This window comes from Motacilla alba, chromosome 19 (genome assembly GCF_015832195.1).
Source record: "Motacilla alba alba isolate MOTALB_02 chromosome 19, Motacilla_alba_V1.0_pri, whole genome shotgun sequence".
Lineage (NCBI taxonomy): Eukaryota > Metazoa > Chordata > Aves > Passeriformes > Motacillidae > Motacilla > Motacilla alba.
Window position 1 is genome coordinate 10355457 of NC_052034.1, and position 18940 is coordinate 10374396.

At 51.0% G+C, this 18940-nt stretch overlaps 1 protein-coding gene across 1 annotated transcript in view; it reads right to left on the reverse strand.

The window, feature by feature from the left end:
• LOC119710000 (S-adenosyl-L-methionine-dependent tRNA 4-demethylwyosine synthase TYW1-like) overlaps positions 1–18940 on the reverse strand; it is a 78096-nt gene that overhangs the window by 34019 nt on the left and 25137 nt on the right. Inside the window, exons 9-11 of the mRNA XM_038158449.1 lie at positions 13361–13413; positions 10179–10297; positions 966–1113 (exon numbers count right to left, since the gene is read on the reverse strand). Of these exons, the coding sequence (XP_038014377.1) occupies positions 966–1113; positions 10179–10297; positions 13361–13413 (320 nt within the window). The remainder of the gene's footprint in view (positions 1–965; positions 1114–10178; positions 10298–13360; positions 13414–18940) is intronic.

Below are 18940 nucleotides of genomic sequence, written 5' to 3' on the forward strand. Positions count from 1 at the left end.
TTCATTGAGCTGCTGCTCCAAACCAGCCACATGAGGAGAATGAATCCCATGGGGCCCTAACCTGAGCTATTTTTTCCACCCATTATCCAACTGCAGAGATTGAGGCAGAGCAGCTCTGCTCTGCTGACAGAAGGGCTTTGTGCCTGCCACATCCTGGATCCATTGGAATCTCTTTGAGCACAGCCAACCTAAACAATCAGGTTCCCAAAATGACAGCCAAGGCCAGGGCTCATCCTGCACGTTTTATGGCTGTTCCACTCCATTTGTGCTGCTCAAGGCAGCTGGGGAGAGCAGAACCCTGGAGCTGTCCTGCCAAGCTGGCCAGCCCTGCCAGCACGCACAGCTGACCTTGGCACAGCAACCGGATCATCAAATTTGGGAAATAAAACCCCCAGCCCTCTCTACAGTTACAGACACAGAGTATCAAACTTCCAGGGAATTTCCGCAGGAAGCAAGCTGCAGTGCTTCCCAGAGGTGCTGTGGAACTGCAGCTTCAGTCACAACCACAGGTACTGAGTAATTCCTGAAAATCAAAATCCCCTGCTTGCTGCTGTTTCGTTATTCATGAGACAAACACAACCCAGGGGTTCCAGGGTAACAAGGGTAACACAAAGCTGGGTGTTAAGGCTGGCAGTGTATTTCCTGTCAGGTAAGAGGCTGATTGCTTTGCTTCCTACCTGCCCTCACTCCTCCAGAGGAGTCCAGGCTGGCTTTAACCACTGTGGAAGGCTCTGTGCGCACCAAGGGAAAGGATTGGACAACTAGCAGGATGCACCAGAGGCAACTCCACTCTACTCCCTCCAGGCAACAGCACATACTCAGTGGCTGAGCCTCATTTCAGAACACATTAAATGTGCCACAGCAGTTTCTTCTCCCCCATACTCCTTACACCCTGAACCTCAGGCCTCCTTCTCAGAGGAGCAGAACGTTCTCACCTGTTCTGAAGATGTCACTGCTGGTCATCCTCTAACAGCACCAGGGGTGGGGACAGAGGAGAAGTTACCTTTGAACTGCCTGATCATGTTCTGGTGCTTCTCAAGGGCCTCCTGCAGGATCTCCTCGGGCTGGTCCATCCTCCACCGCCACTCAGTGCCCACGGGGTTCGTGTGGTGCCTGAGGGAAGAGGGGACAGTCATCCACTGCCACCTGGAACCCACCTGGAGAACTCACCTGCCACCTGGGGACTTTGGCATCAACAACACGCAAAGCAAGTAAAGATGCTCAGCAACTCCTGCTGCTGCCCCAACCTCTGGATGTCACCTCTGAACACCACTCTTACACCCCTCTCCTTCCAGGCTCTGGTCTCCCAGAGGGAGGAATGGGCCTTGTGGATAATATTACACTTTATACAGATATTTTGAAGCACAGGTGAAAGGTTTCTAAGCAAAATAATGTCTGCAAAAACCTCTGTAAAGAAAGGGAAACTGGTTCTGCCTTCTGTTCTGCCCACAGCTGCACCAAGCTCTGGAGGACGGAGGTCCCAGGCCATTTTTAGTTCCATTTCAAAGGCACCAAGCACACCCTGAGGACAGGATTTGTTTCTACCCTGATCTTTGTGTGGTGCTCTGGGACCAGGACAGATGAGGGCAGGCTCCTCCAAACCCCTGAAGAGAGCAGGAAGCCTGCCCTGTACCAGGGATGCATTCCTGGGGGATCTGGGTCATCTCCCAGATTTTAATCCCCCTGACCCAAGCAGACTGCAGAGGAAAAACCCCAGATCTTCCATCTGAGGAACAGCTGGGTCACACTGGGGTGGGAAGCCAGCCTTGCCTGGAAAGGATCACTGTCCCCATATTTTGTTTTCTTGGAAAACAGCTAAAGCCAACCCAGGTAAATTGACCCAAGCACCTGGAAGACCCATGGAGTTCCTCCTCATTTCTTACTTTATTAGCATGAGAGGATCATCCAGCCCTTAAGTATCATCTTAAGGAGGTCAATGAAATTCTGTGTTTTCACCTCCTTGTTCTCACTCCATCATTTCCTGCTTCATCCCAAAATATGCTCCAAAAGCCCTCTCAGTTTTTCCCTACCACTCCCCTGGCAGCCCACAGAGCTCATTAAGAGCAGCACATCGTGCAGGGTCTTTCACAAAAGCTCCTGGATGAAATGATCTCTGGACAGGAAAACAAGGCCAACCAAAATACACTCCTGACACTCTGTTTTCCAGCCAGGTGACCTCTGCTTCCTGCATCCCCCTCCACCATCCCTGGATGCTGGATTATGCCTTGTTCTGACCCAGAGATGGGGCAACTGAGAGGTGTTTTAAAAACCTTTATTCTATTTTCAGTCTCATGAGAAGGATGAGACAATACAGATGTTATAATTCACACCATCACAATCAGAAGCAAACTATTACCTAATTACACTACACTACAAGCACTTCTTGGCCTATCAGCTTTTGCCACACCATGCTGTAAATGCCTTAAAGCAATCATCTAAAATCTCCCCTCGTGGGCCCCACTACAATGCACCTTTCATACCTCTATTTCTCTATTTCTCCAAAATATCAAGTCTTATTTGCAAAACCATCCTTTGAAACTTGTTTCTAGTTCCATTTCTCTCTCAGCAATGTCTGTCCTATTCCATGGCATTTCTAACTCAGCATTTCTTATCTCAAAGTTTACATACAAATGCACACTATGTGAGCCTTCTGTCAAGCTTTGAGAATTCTCTAAAATCCATTCCTCACATTTCCTCCTCTCTCTCAAATGGAAAAAAATTATTTGATGGCCTTGTTCATCATTTGTTGTGTACAGTAAAGTACATAAGGCACTATTACTAACATTGTCACCATAACAATTAATGCATATAGTCCAGCCCTGGGGGCACCTGGGAGGAAGGTTACAGCTGCATTCAGCTTTCCAGCTCCAGCGGATCAGGACAGGACTCCCAGCCTTTAACTGAGGGAGAAGGAATAGGGGAGCACCTTCTCAGGATGAGGGGGCTGGTCCAGTCCTCACTGGAGACAAGCAAAAGGCTCCCAATGACCTCTGGACAAGGGGAAAGGGATTCAAACCAAAAGAGAGTAGGTTTGGGTTGGACATCAGGAAAAAATTCCTCCCTGGGAGGGTGGGCAAGCCCTGGCACAGGGTGCCCAGAGCAGCTGGGGCTGCCCCTGGATCCCTGGCAGTGCCCAAGGCCAGGCTGGACAGGGCTTGGAGCAGCCTGGGACAGTGGAAGGTGTCCCTGCCATGGCAGGGGTGGCACTGGATGGGATTTAAGGTCCCTTCCAAGCCAAACCAGTCTGGGATTCAGGGATTCTCCAAGTGAGAAACACCTGCAGCTGCACTGTCTGATAGTGCTAAAACACAAACTCGGGCTCGATAAAATCAGGCTTTTGTCCCAAACATTACTTCATCCACTTCAAGAGCAAAGATTCCAACACTGTTGTCAAACTTCACCACCTCAAGGATCCTTGAAGTCAAAACAGCTTTTTGAAATTCCCCTTTATTTCCCCATCTGGCAACATGGAAAGTTTTCTGAATTGTCAGCTATAAAAGGCATTTATAAAACTCTTCCATGTTTAACTGCAAAACTTGTACCTTGTATATCTAATAGGGCCAGTTGGCAGGAAATCAATAGGCTCTGGGTGCACCCTGGACAGCTATTAGTGTCCAACAGGCCCTGCATTTTTAACACATCCTACTGTTTAATAAACACACCAGGTCAGGTCTACAGAGCTGCTTATTTGGCAAAAACGAGGTTCCCTGCCAAGAGGAGGATAAAGCAGTAACACCTTGGGCTCAGGAGGTTGTTCCGCAGTCCCCAGCACAGACAGAACACCAGAGCCACCTTCCCATTGCCCCCAGGCTCTGTAACCTCTCACCACCCACCTCTGGCTACACCAGCACTGAGAAGGAATTTTTGTCAGGGATTCCTTCCTTCCCAAACCAACACAAGTAAAATGAAATCTCACCCAAACCCACACTCAGCAGAAAACCTTGATTTTAGCAGAGATTCCAGGTGTGAAACAGGTTTGTCTTTGCTCCTTCAGAGACACCTCAGTGCCACAGCCCCACGACGGCAGGGAACACGATGGGAGCTTCTGCTGGCTGCCCTGGAATCCCCCCAGCCACCCAGCCTGCTCCCATCCAGCTTTCCTGCAGTCTCAGCTCACCTCTGATCCACCAGGAGCCTGGGACAGCATTCCCAGTGTCCCTGGCAGGTTCTGGGACCCCTGTGAAGGTGCAGCTTCCCCAGGGCTGTGATCTGCCTCCCCAGGCACTTGGGGGGCTATTTGAATAAATCAGCTTTTGCTTTATACATTCTGCAAATGGTTATTAAGAGGCTCTGAGGGCAGATGCAGCTCAGGTATAAAATATTTACTGTAGGCATTGACTGAGCCAGAGCGATACCTGGTGGGGAACAGGAATGTGAGGAAGTGCTAGTGGCAGTGACATGAGAGGACAGAGCACACCATTCCCAGGGAGGGAGGGAGCAGAATAAAAATAAGAAGAGTTCAAGAAGCAGTCTCAGTGAACCCTGAGAGCCAGCAGGGAGATCTCAGAGGAGAGGAGCTTAAGGGAAAAGAACTTTAGGAGAACTGGCAGTTTTGGAAGCCATATCAAGGCAGAAGTGCAAACTGCAGCAATAGAAAGCAAAGACAAAACAACAAAATCAATCTGCTCTTCTGCAGCCTCATGAGCCTCATGCAGCCTCCAGCTGCAAACAAAAAAGGAGCACAAAAACACAGGGGCATCAGCACAAAGGGGAAAGCAAAACATCAGCCATGACCAGGAAAGGACACACAAAAGAGATCCCAAGGACTTTCCCTGGAATGATGGGAGGAGAAAGAGAGAGACCACAAAAAAAGCTTGGCCAATGCACAAGCCAACCACGTTTAATGTTCCTGCTGTACAAAATGAAACCTGGCTGTTCCTTTTCTTCTGCACCTCCTGAGAGCAACAGGAGGAGCCCAGCCTGGGCTGGGCAGAGACCAGGATCAGAGATCAGAGATACAGAACCTGAATTTAATGTTTTCCCTAGGATGGGTAAAGTCACCCTGGAGCAGGCTGGATAAATTGGCTGACAGGACCAGAGGGTGCCAGGGGTGGCTTAGACTGGATATTAAGGGAAATTTCTTCATGGAAAGGCTTGTCACAGGTGGAGAGGTTCAAAAGACCCATGGATGTGGCAGTGCTGGGGGAACAATTGGACTCAAGGATCTCAGAGGGCTTTTCCAACCAAAAGAATTCTGTGATTCTTTTCCAACTGAAACCTTAAAGATGGAAGATGCCTCATGCTTAAAAATTCCATCCCAACTCTGAGATGCTCCCCTTTTAAAGAGCAGGATCTCCTGAAAGGCAGGTGATGCTCAGCATCCTGTGCTGTGTCAACCCAGCCCACCCCACCCAATCCCTGAACCCTGCTCAGCACAGCTTCCCAGACCATTCCAAAACTCACCTGGATGGCAAAATGTGCAAATTCACTTTCAAAGCCCCCAGTCACTGCCCCTCATCAGTGACTGCTGGACCTGGCACCATCCCCTGCAGGGACAACCAAGGTCCAGTGTGGACATTTCACAGCCCATAATCTGTTTATATTCACGACTGAGGCCATAAATTTGGGAGCTGATTGTAACAAGTCCCAGGACCTTTAAGAAGTCCAAGTCCAGGAGATCACAGAGTGCTATAAAATGAAAATCAGAGATTTCAACCCACGCATGAACATTTTCTCCTAGAAATGCCTCAGGTGACAGAGCTGGCAGAGCTGGCAGAGCAGCATATTAAGGCACCAAGACTTTTTTTACCGCTTTTTTTTTTTTTTTTTTACCAGGGGCATGATCTGGGCACATTGATGTGCTGTCCCTCACCCCATTTATTTGGTCATTTCAAGAGCTCCTGGCAGACAGACAGGCCCAAAATTCAACAAACCAGTGAAGAATCCAATGTGAGGGATGAGCCTTGGTCACAACAGATCCCTTCTGGAAACAAAACCATAACCAAACTGAAACCCTGGGAGAAAGGAGCAGCAGCTGGGCAGAACCAGGACTGGGGGCTGGACATGCACAGAGACTCTCTGAGCTTTCAGACTTGGCTTCCAGGTGTTCCAAACCTGCAGTGTCCACTCCTTTGATATCAACACTCCCCATTTCCCTGAGGAATTTACCCACTGGAATCAAGTTAGTTACTCAGGAGAAGTTTTTGTTTTCATCTGTTTTCAGTTTCTTCTTAATTTTTTAAAGACCTTAAACACTTCTCCTATGAGAGATTAATTTTTAATCTCTGTATTTTGCAGGGCTTACTGTGATGCCTGCCTTTTGGCCACCCACTGATTTAGTGTCTGAACACAACTTCAGTTGCTGTCTAGAAGCAAAACCTGAAACCTCCAAGCACAGGTATAAGCATTAAAGTTACAGCAGAAGAAATACGAGACAATTTCTTCACAGGATATTTCACTCTGTCTGGTTTGCCTCCTCCTCAGATGCAAAAGTAATAAACCCTATTAATTTAAATCTTATTTAGCTGTTCCATCTCTCCACAATAATTGATTGGGCTTTGGACACTGAGCCAAAAATCCTGATCAAATCAGGTCTGCCTGGTGCCTGTGCTGCAGGGAGGTGTCACAGAGCTCCGAACCCACACTTGCTCTAATTGATTAAAAGATTTGGTCACTTGCACATTTCCATTTAGGCAATTAAGCTAAAGAGACACAGCCTCAGTGAGAGCAGCTGGGAGCAGGGATGGAGAGGGACAGACTCCCTTGGAAGACAGGATTATGGCTGGGAATGTTGTAGTAGTTCAGGTGTGGGGTGGTCCCCTCAGTGCTTTTGACGGAACAGCCTCAGTGCAGCCTGGGGGACTAAACAATCCACCTTGGAGAATCATGGAGTATCCTGAGCTGGAAGGGACCACAGGGATCATCCAGTCCAACCCCTGGCCCTGCACAGACACCCCAACAATCCCAGCATGGGCATCCCTGGCAGCCTCAGGGCCCTGCCCATTCCCTGGGGAGCCTGGGCAGTGCCCAGCACCCTCTGGGGGAAGAACCTTTCCCTGAGATCCAAGCTGAGCCTGCCCTGGCCCAGCTTCCAGTCTGCTTTTCCTGTCCCCACAAAAAGCTGCCCCATAACCCTGCATTGCCAGCCTCTCTGAAGGGGACAGGCAGGGAAGCACGAGCCAGTCAGGGGGCCCTGGCAGCTGTGACAGCTCCCAGGGACAAGGGGGACAAGAAGAGCATCCAGTGCAGAGTGAAGCCACATCTCTGACAAAATCCCCTCATGTTCTGAGGATGTTTGGATACTGGCTCCACCCACGAGTTCTAGTGGAGGTGTCCTGCCCGCAGCAGCTGGAACGGATGCCCTTTAAGGCCCCAACCCAAACCAGTCTGTGATTCCATGATTACTGGTTTGGGGCCAAAATGTGTCAGTCAGGACCAGCCAACGCCAGTGATATCCAGCTCTCAGGGAAAGCAGCTGCACTGCAGCATTCTTGCCAAAGTGAGGAAGAGAAAATAAACAGGCTTCTTGGCCTTTTCTTCAGCCATCCGGGGAGAGTTCAGTGGTTGTGCAGTTGGAAACATTGGCAGAATCTACAAATGTCAAAATCCTGAAAGAAGAGATCAAGAAGAAAGAACCCCAGCAGCCTTATCTGCAAGGCAGCCTGCAGAGCTGCACGAGAAGCCCAGCACAAAACCTGCATGAGGAACATTCTGCCAGAAGCAGATCAAAACTGGGATTTCACATGTCTGCACCAGCACAGATGGCACCTGCTGCTCAGGAGCTGCCTTGTTTACCCTGCTCAGCCATCAGGGCCTGCAGTCCCACCTCAGTCTCATACACTGAACAACCTGCAAGGTGTGGGGGATGAAACAAGAAGCACAGATAGGCCTGACTGCAGGGTTTGGGAGCTGGGGTGGCAGAGGATCAGAGGGATTGGGTGTGGCAAGGAGGGAGGGAAGATCCTTGTCCCAGCCACATGAAGGCTACAGCAGCCCAGGCACAGGAGCTAGAAAAGTCACCAAAAAGAAACCTTCTTTCAGCAGCAGTTCTGGTTTAGTCAAGCTTAATGTCCTAGGATGAGCCTCAAACTGAGCCTTACATCTTCCAACTTAAACCTTCCAGTTTCCAGGGGAGGCTGAAGACAGCCAGCTGCATGCCATATGGGAGAGTTCAACACCTACCACCACCTCACCCAGAGCAGGGAAATAAATGAACAATGCTGAAACCTCTGAGCTCAGTGCCCTAGGAAGCTGTTTCCTTGCACTCAGGTTGTAGCCAGCAGGAAAATCAGCACTGTCGCACTCATTGTCATCAGGCTGCTGCTGCCAGATCCCTCTGAAGTGACAGGTGACAGTGACAGGATGATGAGTTAGAGACACAGGGAACAGTGCCACTTTCTCTGCATCTCTACACTAATGGACTGATTTATCAATTATTGATAAATCTGTACTATCTCATTTATCAGTTTCTGCACTCTCCAGTTCACACCTGCTGGATTTCCCTGATTCAGCCTATTCAACATCCAGGCTGCTGCCAAAAAATCCCAAATGAGGGCATTTGGAAGAGAAACTGGGAAATGCTCTGTGGAGCAATGCTGGGAACAAAGCCCCTCATCCTGTTTGCTGTTTAGGATGTACCTTGTCTCTGGGGACAGAGGGACAAGCACAGGCAGTGCAGGGCACATGGGCAGGGCAATGTCCCTCCCAGCACAGTCCTACTGCAGGACTCCATGTACACCATGTGGAAAACAGACACAAGCAGAAGGTTTTCCTTCCCAGGCACTGCCCTGCTCAGAAGCAAAGCAGGAGCTGCACATTAAAGGTGCCATTTGCTGCCTCCTTCCCAGCCAGGAAAGACCAGGATGAGGAAAGCCCATCCAGAGCACCCATATAAAACCCATCAACAGACCCAAAGTCTCTTCTTTGGAACAGACTCCCAGATGCAAACTGCACAGGCTGCTCAGTGTCCAATGCTCACATTTAACATGGGAGACAGCCTCCAAGCTGTCCCCAAGTCCTTTAAATGCCCCCATGAAATATCTGCATTATTAAAACACAAGGACTATGAAAGACAGAAAGGGGCACACAGAGAGAGGAATTTGGCTGGTTTTGCATGGAAATATGATCACAGAATCCCAGAATGGTTTGGGTGGGAAGGGACCTTCAGGCTCATGTCATTCCACCCCCTGCCGTGGCAGGGACACCTTCCACTGGCTCAGCCTGCTCAGGGAATACTCACTGGGATGCTGGACCACCATGCCCCAGGCTGGGGATGGAATGGGTGTTATTGGCAGCCTGGGGTAAGGTTTAAGTCCCAGAGGAAGTACAGCTCCCATGGGATGATTTAGCAGGGCAGAAAACAAAAGAGCTCAAAGCACAACCTCCCTGTCCTCCCACTTCAGGAGCTCTCACGTCACTGCTGGCATTTCTGCTGAACCTCAGCCTCTCTTCCCGATCCCACCCTGGCACACACCACCCCTGGAAGCCCAGGCAGGAGTGAGCGAGTAGTGCTAGAGAAGCTCAGATCCAGCACAGCTCCTTTCCTTCAGGAATCCACCAAAAAGTCAGTTCTCTGGGGAAAGGGGAGACCTTCCTGACCAATGGGAAATCATTGAGTTGAAGACAGGTTGTCCTGCCTGGAGAAAAGGAGGCTCGGGGGGCCCTTGGGGCTCTGCACAGCTCCTGCCAGGAGGGGACAGCCGGGGGAGTCGGGCTCTGCTCCAGGGAACAGGGACAGGAGGAGAGGGAATGGCCTCAGGCTGGGCCAGGGGAGCCTCAGGGTGGACATCAGGAGGAATTTCCCCATGGAAAGGGTGCTCAGACCTTGGCAGGGGCTGCCCAGGGAGGTTTGGAGTCCCTATCCCTGGAGGTGCCCAAGGAAGGCCTGGACATGGCACTCAGAGCTCTGGGCTGGGGAAAAGGTGGGGATCAGGCACAGTATGGACTGGGTGATCCTGGATGGCTCTTCCTACCCTGGGATTTATCAGTTTCTGGGATTTATCAGCTGCTGTTTTAGGAAGGCAACAGTTACTGAGTGATCACTTTTCACTTGTTTAGAGCAGTGGAATTGGTGGGGGTGAAGGTACTTTAAATATGGAAAACGGTCCAATTTCCAAAGACACTGCCATTGCTCAGCACTTCAGGGGGGTCACACAGCACACCCAGCCCACGGCCCCCAGACCACCGCTGGCTGTGTCCCACAGAGCCCCCACCCTGGCCAAAGCCCACGGGTGCCTTACCTCCAGCAGAAGACACACTTGTTGGCACAGGCCAGGCTGGGGGTGGCCTCCATGCAGCGGTGGCTCTCGATGCCATAGAAGGTGTGCTTGTAGCAGCCCCCGCGGCCCCGCAGCATCGACTGAGAGCACGGAAACACACAGGGAGTGTTAGAAACCCAGCTGGGGCCAAACTGAGGGCACACACATACACACCCACCAGGAGAGCTAAAAATCCATCCGGAACCAAACTGAGGGCACACACCCCCACATACAAACAGACACCAGGAGAGGTAAAATTCCCCGTCTGGAGCCAAACTGAGGACAGCTGTGGATCTGCTACCTTTCAGCCACCTGTGACTTGAGTTCCAAGTCCAGCAATGCCCTGAGCAGGGCTGAGGGATACCAATGCCACCTGCCCTAAGAAATTCCCAGCTCCCTGGAAAATGTGACTCTTTACATGCACCCTTGCAGCCAGACTGCATTTAGGAGGTCAAACTCATCCCTGTGCTAGAGGAGAAAGAACTTTAAGCTCCTCAGTCCCTTCTCTGGCAGACCCCAGCACAACAATGTGCTCTCCTGCAGCTTTTCAGCCTCAGCCCATGAAGAGCAGGTGAAGACTCTTGAGCTGCAGAAAGTGTTCTTGGAAAAGCTCACTCAGGAGCAACAAGGATCCATTTCAAGGCTGTCCTTCTGAACACTCCATTCTTTTCATTTATCTGGCAGAGTATTTCTTGCAGCACTATATTAAATAAATGCCCTGACCTTATAAGCCCTCATTCACAGCCAGCAGTGGCTCCAGCAGGATGCTGCACTTCCCTTCCCAGCACAGCCACAGCAGCTTTCCCAACAGGATTCAACTCCTATTTGTCATGCAGGCTGCTTGCAGAAAAGGCTGTCTTTCATTAGCTCAGTTAAATAATAATGAATGAGAAAGAAACTTTACTCCTCTCAAGAGAAAATCTGAAATATAACACAGCAGCTTTCAATCTGCCTTCTTCTTCCTGGAGAGTCCTGGTGATCCAACAGAAAGGAGCAGCAGGGAAAAATCTACAGCTAATCCCTAACTGGCTGTACAGGTGGAAATTAAATGACATGGAAAATGCTGTTGATTCTACCCATTCTTCAAATGAGAGAGACTTCAGGAGATTCACAAATTCAGGAGAGCAAGTTATATTTGGCTTTACCTAAGGCAAACAGACTCTTCCTAAAACATACCGGGTTTTTGTTTTTTCTGGAAATTGACAGAACCCAATCTTTTCCATCTGAGATACCTCTATGAAACTCCACTTAATACTGATCCTGCCAGCCCTGCTCCTGCTTTCCTCTGATACAAATCTCCACAAAGGCTCCTGAAGGCTCTCACACACTGGTGTGAACCTGAGGCAAAGCCACTGCCTGGAACCAATCTCAGCTCAATTTATTAGAAGACTTTACATTCAATTCCTGCTAAAGCTAAAAATAGTGTGGGCCCATCTAAGCACACAGAGCTGCTATTTATTTTGTGAAATGGCTTTACAGTGCTGCATTAAAGTCTGGGTCTTTCATAAAAATAGGTTCTCTGGCTTTCTCAGTCACAAAATGGAAGTTTGGCAAGTTTTTCTTCAAATGTTTTGTGATCATGTATGCCACTAACAACGACAGAAGAGGGAAATGGGTGTAAGAGTGACCAGCAGAGCAGCAGTGACATCAGTGCATCCCACACACTCCTGACAGCCCAGGGTGGGCTCTCTATGCTGTTCAGGAGAACAAGGCTCTTGATGAAACAGTTCATTGACACCAGGCACTGCAATGAAAACATTCTGCAGCCACCCTGGGATGGCATCCTGAGGGCTCTTTCAAAAATAAACAAAGTTAACTATGCAGCAAAGGAGAGCTCAGACAGCCAGGACTGATCACTGCCACAGCACAGGAATTACAGATGTGCTGGCATCTTAACGAGGTGCTGATTCCAGAGGTTCCCATCCAGGGATGCTCAAGGGTGCAGGATGTTTCAACATGGTGGGTGAAGGGAATGGAGCCCCAGGAGCAGCTGAGGGAGCTGGGAAGGGGCTCAGCCTGGAGAAAAGGAGGCTCAGGGGGGCCCTTGTGGCTCTGCACAGCTCCTGACAGGAGGGGACAGCCGGGGGGGTCGGGCTCTGCTCCCAGGGAACAGGGACAGGAGGAGAGGGAACGGCCTCAGGCTGGGCCAGGGGCAGCTCAGGGTGGATTTTGGGGAAATTCCTTCCTGGAATTTGTTGTTTGCCAAATTCCAGTTTGCCACTCCAGCCCTAGCACAGCTGCCCAGGGCAGGGGTGGAGTCCCCACCCCTGGAGGAGTTTAACTGCCCGGTGCAAGCGGCACTTAGGGACATGGGGCAGTGGTGGCCTTGGCAGTGCTGGAGGAATGGTTGGAGGGGTCTCAGAGGGTTTTTCCATCCTTAATGCTTCTCTGATCAATACTGCTCCCCAAATATACAACACTAGAGACTTGTGAGCTCCAGAGGGACCTGCCAAGGACAGCTGAAACCACACCCACCCTGAAGGACCTGCAGTTTATTCTCCAGGGCTCTGTGCCTCTGCTGGGAATGTTTTTAATTCAGGAAACTGCCTGAAAAGCTACTGAGTTCCAGCTCCTCCAGGAGCCATGTGCAGGGCTGGGAGGAGGCTGGGTCACACAGGTGCACTCATACCCACGGGTGTTGTACACAGCCACATCCACTCACACCCCACAGAGCAGGGAAATCATTAGCAACAGTGAAATCATTAACACCTCCCCATGGGAATCTGATCTGATAAATGCTGAGAACCAGGGGAGCCCTGACTGTCACAAGCCAGCCCCAGCACAGGGGGTTCAAACAGCCTCACATGCCTGCTCAGGTGTGGCAGTGGCTGTGCTATCCCTGTTCCTCAATCTCACACCACAGATACAACCTTCCCACTCTTCCCTCACGTGGATTTCAGTGGGCAGAAGATGTTTTAGCAGACAGCAGAACAACAGGAAAAAGCAGTAAAGGATGTTCCGAGCTCTGTGCCACAACTCTATTCTCACTCTTTGCAGAGGAATTTTAATAGCTGGAAATGCAAGGTTATCGCTTGAAAGATGGAATTTGAGTTTGTGCAAATAACAGCACATTTTTAAATGTAATTTCATCTGGAAATTGGATACCTGAGCAAGTCTCTAGCTTTGTTTTTATTTATGAAATGAGAAAAGGAAACAGAACATACCTTTGTCCATCGGCAGAGCTTCACTCCAGAATGGCTCCCAATGAGTTTATAACCTGACAACAAAGCACAAATCATGAAACAACTGAGTTTAGCCTGCAAGAACTGACTCACAAAATATACCAAGTGGTACCCAGAGTGATTGACACTGGACTCAATGCTGCTCTTCCCCACTGGCCCCAAGGTGACACCACCAGCAATGGCAGTGCCACCCCAGGGACCTCAGCCAACTGCAAATGGTTTCTGTTAGTGGGACATGGATTGATATTGCTGAGGCTGGTTTGAGTCAGGGTGCCCAGGGGACTCCTGCATGGACAGGATGGCAGAGCCTGGCTAACCCAGGGACAGCTCCCAGACCCAAGGAGCAGGACAGGGAACCAGGAGCATCTCCCTGGCTCCAGGCCATGACCTCAGAACAGCCCCCTGCCCAGCACCCAGGATCCCTGTCCCAGCCTGCAGGACAGGAGCTGATTCCCAGTGCAGCTGGGAGGGCACAGGAGGGGAACACAACCAGGGCTCAGCCTGAACCCCACCTGAGCCTCACCAGTTCCACAGGGAGGGAGCTGCTCCTCCCACCCAAAGGAAAGCTGAGCTCAGACCAGCTCCTCAGTCCCCAGCCAAGATCAACACAATTCTATTCCAATGGGTCCAGGAGGATTAATTGCACAATGTTCATTAAGCACTAAGTGCTATTATTACCCAAACTGCTCGAGTGGAGTTATATTCCTCTTTGAGAAAAGTGCTTAGAGGCCAATATGTCCGAAGGATTAAAAGTCTCACCAAAATCAGCATAAAAATAAGAGGGATTTGAGACACCTTGCTGTGTCCCTCACATTGGCATTCACATGTCACTGGCCTGGCTGTCCCCAAACTCAGCATCTCCTAGCTGCCAACTGCACCTTCCTGCTGCTCTTATTAACACTTTCAAGGCAAGGAAAAATATCACGTTTCAGCTATCAAGTCTTCTTCCTGCCAACCAGCACAAACTTAACAGGGAAGAAGCCTTCAGCTCAGCAAACTGGCCTTCAGCTCCTTCACAGCAGCAGCATGAGTGCCCTGCCCTGCTCGTCTGTCCCTGAGCTGCTCTGGCACAACAAGGTCCCAAAGCAAGGTGAGAGCAACTGCATCCCGAAGTCCCTCACACCTGCAAGGACACCGAGCCAGCCAGGAACTGCAGGAGCAGCAGATGCCACACCAGCTGCAGCAGGCAGAAATTAAACTGTGTGCACACAGACAGGACTAACAGGGAACCAAACGATGCTCTGCTCCTGCCACTCAAACCCAGCTGGACCTGCCCAGGCTCCTCTGCCCACTCCACCTGGTGGTGTTTGATCCATCTCCTCACACTGGAACATAAAGGCAGAGTGACCTCTGCTGCAGGAAGGCTGCAGAGGGACTGGGGACCAGGGATGGAGGGACAGGACACAGGGAATGGCTTCCCTCTGCCAGAGGGCAGGGATGGATGGGATACTGGGAAGGAATTGCTCCCTGGGAGGGTGGGCAGGCCCTGGCACAGGGTGCCCAGAGCAGCTGCAGCTGCCCCTGGATCCCTGGCAGTGCCCAAGGCCAGGCTGGACATGGCTTGGAGCAGCTTGGGACAGTGGAACGTGTCCCTGCCCTGTCCCCTTAAGGTCCCTTTCAGCCCAAACCATTCTGGGATTCTGCGACAGCCCTTCTAAGCCAGTCCCCAAAGCCATACGCAGTCCTGGGGACCCCTTTACCTCAGACTGGCTCACACTCAGAGGATGGTGGTGCAGGTTCCAGGGGCACAGCCACACACAGCTGCACGTGGCTGGAACCCAACACCTCCCTGCCCTGGTTCTGTCCTGCCTCTTTCTGCAGCTTTTCTCTTGCAAACAGCTTGTCCAGCAAGGTCTAATCTCCCTGCCCTGCTAAAACGAGTCTCCTTACAGGATTTGTGGATGAGAGCTGAAAAGGTACTGCATTCCTCCTCTCTTTAGCACAGCTGTCCAAGGCACACTGCTGCTGTCACCCAGCACAGTCCAAGCCTTATTTTTCCCATTTCTCCAAATCCAGCACCACCAGTCATATAAGATTATTCTCTCACAGATCACTTGTCAGTAACAGCAACATGGCTGCTTTCAAATGGGTTTTGCAGAAAAATTACACTGGAAATAGGACATGCCCACCCAGATCTGCTACTGAGCTGTTTGAGGGAAGAGAGAAAGCAGCTGAACTGAGCAAGGTGCCAAGCTCTTTGCATTTTCTCTTAGGTTCCTTAAATCAAAAATCCAGCATTTTCTGTTAGGTTCCTTAAATCAACTTCCACCATGGGGAGCACCCACAGCTTCCTTTAAAGGCCAAGAAAATTGTACATGTTCAACATCAAAACAGTCTTACAAATGCCAGCCAGCTTTGGGGATGAGAGGGGCGGGTTACTCATCTCTGTCACTGCCAGGAGTCCCAGATGTGGTGACAGGAGGGAGCAGCAGAGATGAGCAGAGCTCCTAAAGCCACAGAACTGGGGTCCTGCACCCTGTGGGGAACTGGGAGGTGTGGTCACCCAGCACTAGGTGCTGGCCATGCCAAGCTTATGACACTTGGGAATGAGTGAAAATACCAGAGACCAAGGCTGGACACTTGTTCTACCCCTGCTGCCAGTAGGGGCAGAGACTCTACAAGACTGCAAAGCCTTTCTTCAGCACTGGCTGCACTGCTGCTAAGGAGGCAGCAGAGCAGTCTGGGCCAAAAGAAAGTACAAAAAGTTAAGCAAGAAACTGACAGTGTCCCAGAATCACAGAAAGATTCTGGCTGGGAAACCCCCCCTGAGATCATCGAGCCAAATCGTTCCCCCCACTGAGCCTTGTCCCCTAGTGCCACATGCACAGGGCTGTTAAACTCCTCCAGGGGTAGGGACTCCAAACCTCCCTGGGCAGCTGTGCCAGGGATGGACAACCCTCTCAGTGAGAAATTTCCCCAATGTCCACCCTGAGGCTCCCCTGGCCCAGCCTGAGGCCGTTCCCTCTCCTCCTGTCCCTGTTCCCTGGAGCACAGCCCGACCCCCCCGGCTGTCCCCTCCTGTCAGGAGCTGTGCAGAGCCACAAGGGCCCCCTGAGCCTCCTTTTCTCCAGGCTGAGCCCCTTCCCAGCTCCCTCAGCTGTTCCTGGGGCTCCAGACCCTCCCCAGCTCCAGTCCCTTCCCTGGACACGCTCCAGCCCCTCAATGTCCTCTCTGCAGTGAGGGCCCAAATCTGACCCCAGGACTGTGGTGTGACCTCAGCAGTGCCAGCACATGGGGACAGCACATCCTTACTGCAAAGCTTCAAATTAAACATGTGAAAAACTGTGATCAAAGCCAGCCTGAGGGTCTCCAGCCCTGTTCCCACACTGTAGCTCCTGCTGAGCCTTCTGGAAGCTCAGGGCAGCTCCACTCTTCCATCAGATTTGCCACAACATTCCTGTGGCTCTGCCAAGGCCATCGGTGCTTGAATCCAATCCTCCTGATGGCCCCAGTTTTGGAGCTGTGGGTGCCAGGAGTCCCTGTGATCTCACCCCCCCTTGCTCTGAAGGGCTGTGACTCGTGACCAATAACTCTAAGTGCATATTTGGATACAGCACCTTCCAAACAATCCAGTGTTTGATGGACCTGCTGTTCCCCACCCCTGCGTACCTTCAGACACTACAGCTGAACAAACCAATCTATTTATTATTTCCACAGTCTAATATGCAAAGGATCCCTTCAGTTATGAGCAGGCCCACAGTAATCAGCTCAGCTCCCAACTAAAGGACAAGAACATCTCATCTGAAGGCTGGGTATGAATTGATCCTGCTCTAGATGATAAATTTTAGATGATCTAGAAGCTTGCCAAACTTCACTGAAATTAAGTGTCACTTTTATAGACGTGAATTAAGCTTTTAAACAACCTTTGGGGTAAAATGAGTGTTATCAGGCAGTAACACCAGGCTGAGGAACATGTGGTGATTGCTCACCCTGACAGGCCAACTGGAGTGTAATAGAGCACAGAGGGATGTGGAACTGGAGAGATGGCCAAAGTCACAGCTCCCGATTGCTCCAGAGGCTGGGGCAGCACTGTGCTCAGCTCTTTGGAACCACACTGCAGCATTTCCACTCCATCCTGGAAAAAAGAGTTTTAAAGTCTTTCCTCTGAAACTCAAAGAACTCATGGAGAGAGCCAGCTAAGCTCTCAGCACTGAGCCAGGACATTGCTGTCTGTATTACTAGGGCATATTCCAGTACCCAGGTGCTCTGGATGTGGTTTGCCAATTTACCAGTGCCAGACACACATCCAGTCCTTGCAAGCTCCTGGACATGAATGAGTTATGTCCATAACTGAGTAATTCTGTTATTTTTCAGAGCAGAGCAGGTCAGCTGAATTTCTACAAGCACAAATGTCCCTACCAGGAGCTGTGTCACACCCCCTGCACTCTCTGAACAGCCCAGAGAGCTGTGCTGAGCGGCCTTCAGGGACTCCAGACCATCCCCAGGTGGCAAGATGTCCAGAACCAAACCCACAGACACTGAATCCCTGAGGTTGGAAAAAACCTCCAAGGCCATCCAGTCCAAGCTGTGCCCCATCCCCACCTTGTCCCCAGCCCAGAGCACTGAGTGCCACCTCCAGCCCTTCCCTGGGCACCTCCAGGGATGGGGACTCCAAACCTCCCTGGGCAGCCCCTGCCAAGGTCTGAGCACCCTTTCCATGGTGCTGGATTCCTGATGTCCACCCTGAGGCTCCCCTGGCCCAGCCTGAGGCCGTTCCCTCTCCTCCTGTCCCTGTTCCCTGGAGCAGAGCCCGACCCCCCCGGCTGTCCCCTCCTGTCAGGAGCTGTGCAGAGCCACAAGGGCCCCCTGAGCCTCCTTTTCTCCAGGCTGAGCCCCTTCCCAGCTCCCTCAGCTGCTCCTGGGGCTCCAGCCCCCCAGGGTCTGCATTGTCCTGAGGGGCCCACGGCTGCCCCCAGCACTGGAGATGCCCCAGCAAGTGCCAGCACAGGGGACAAACCCTGCCTGGTTGACACCTTCCAGTTCAGACCGCTGCATCACCAGAAGTTTACGTTGAACCAAAATCGCAAAGCAAAAGATTTAATACTGAAAGAAAGAAGGAGATCCATGGTTGAAAAAGCTCCAAAAACCACAAGGTATAGACTGAGCCATCCTTCTCCAGGAGTGAAGGCTCTGGGAGCTGGGAAAGCCACTCCAAGGCCTCACTGTGCCTCCAAACTCTGCTGGCTGTCACAGGGCTGCCCTGAGAGCAGCAAAGCCCAGCTGCCACCTCTGCGTGGGGCTAGCCAGCACTCTCCTGCAATAACACCACTGCTTTGAAGCAGGCATTATCTGCTAGAGCTGCAGCTCAGGACAGTCTCACACTAGCAGAAGTTTTACAGGGAAAAAATTCCCAATTTCCTACAGTTCTGAAGGACTACACTTTAACAGGGCCAGAGCTGAAGGTCAGTGACAGCAGGATCCATCCCCACCACCTGTAAGGAGCATTTTCCACACTGGCACACAACTGCTGTGCTTGAGTCACTACCCAGACAAAGAATACTTGACAATTAATAATAACAGTAATAATAATAATAATAACAACAAGAACAAGAAATGCCCCTG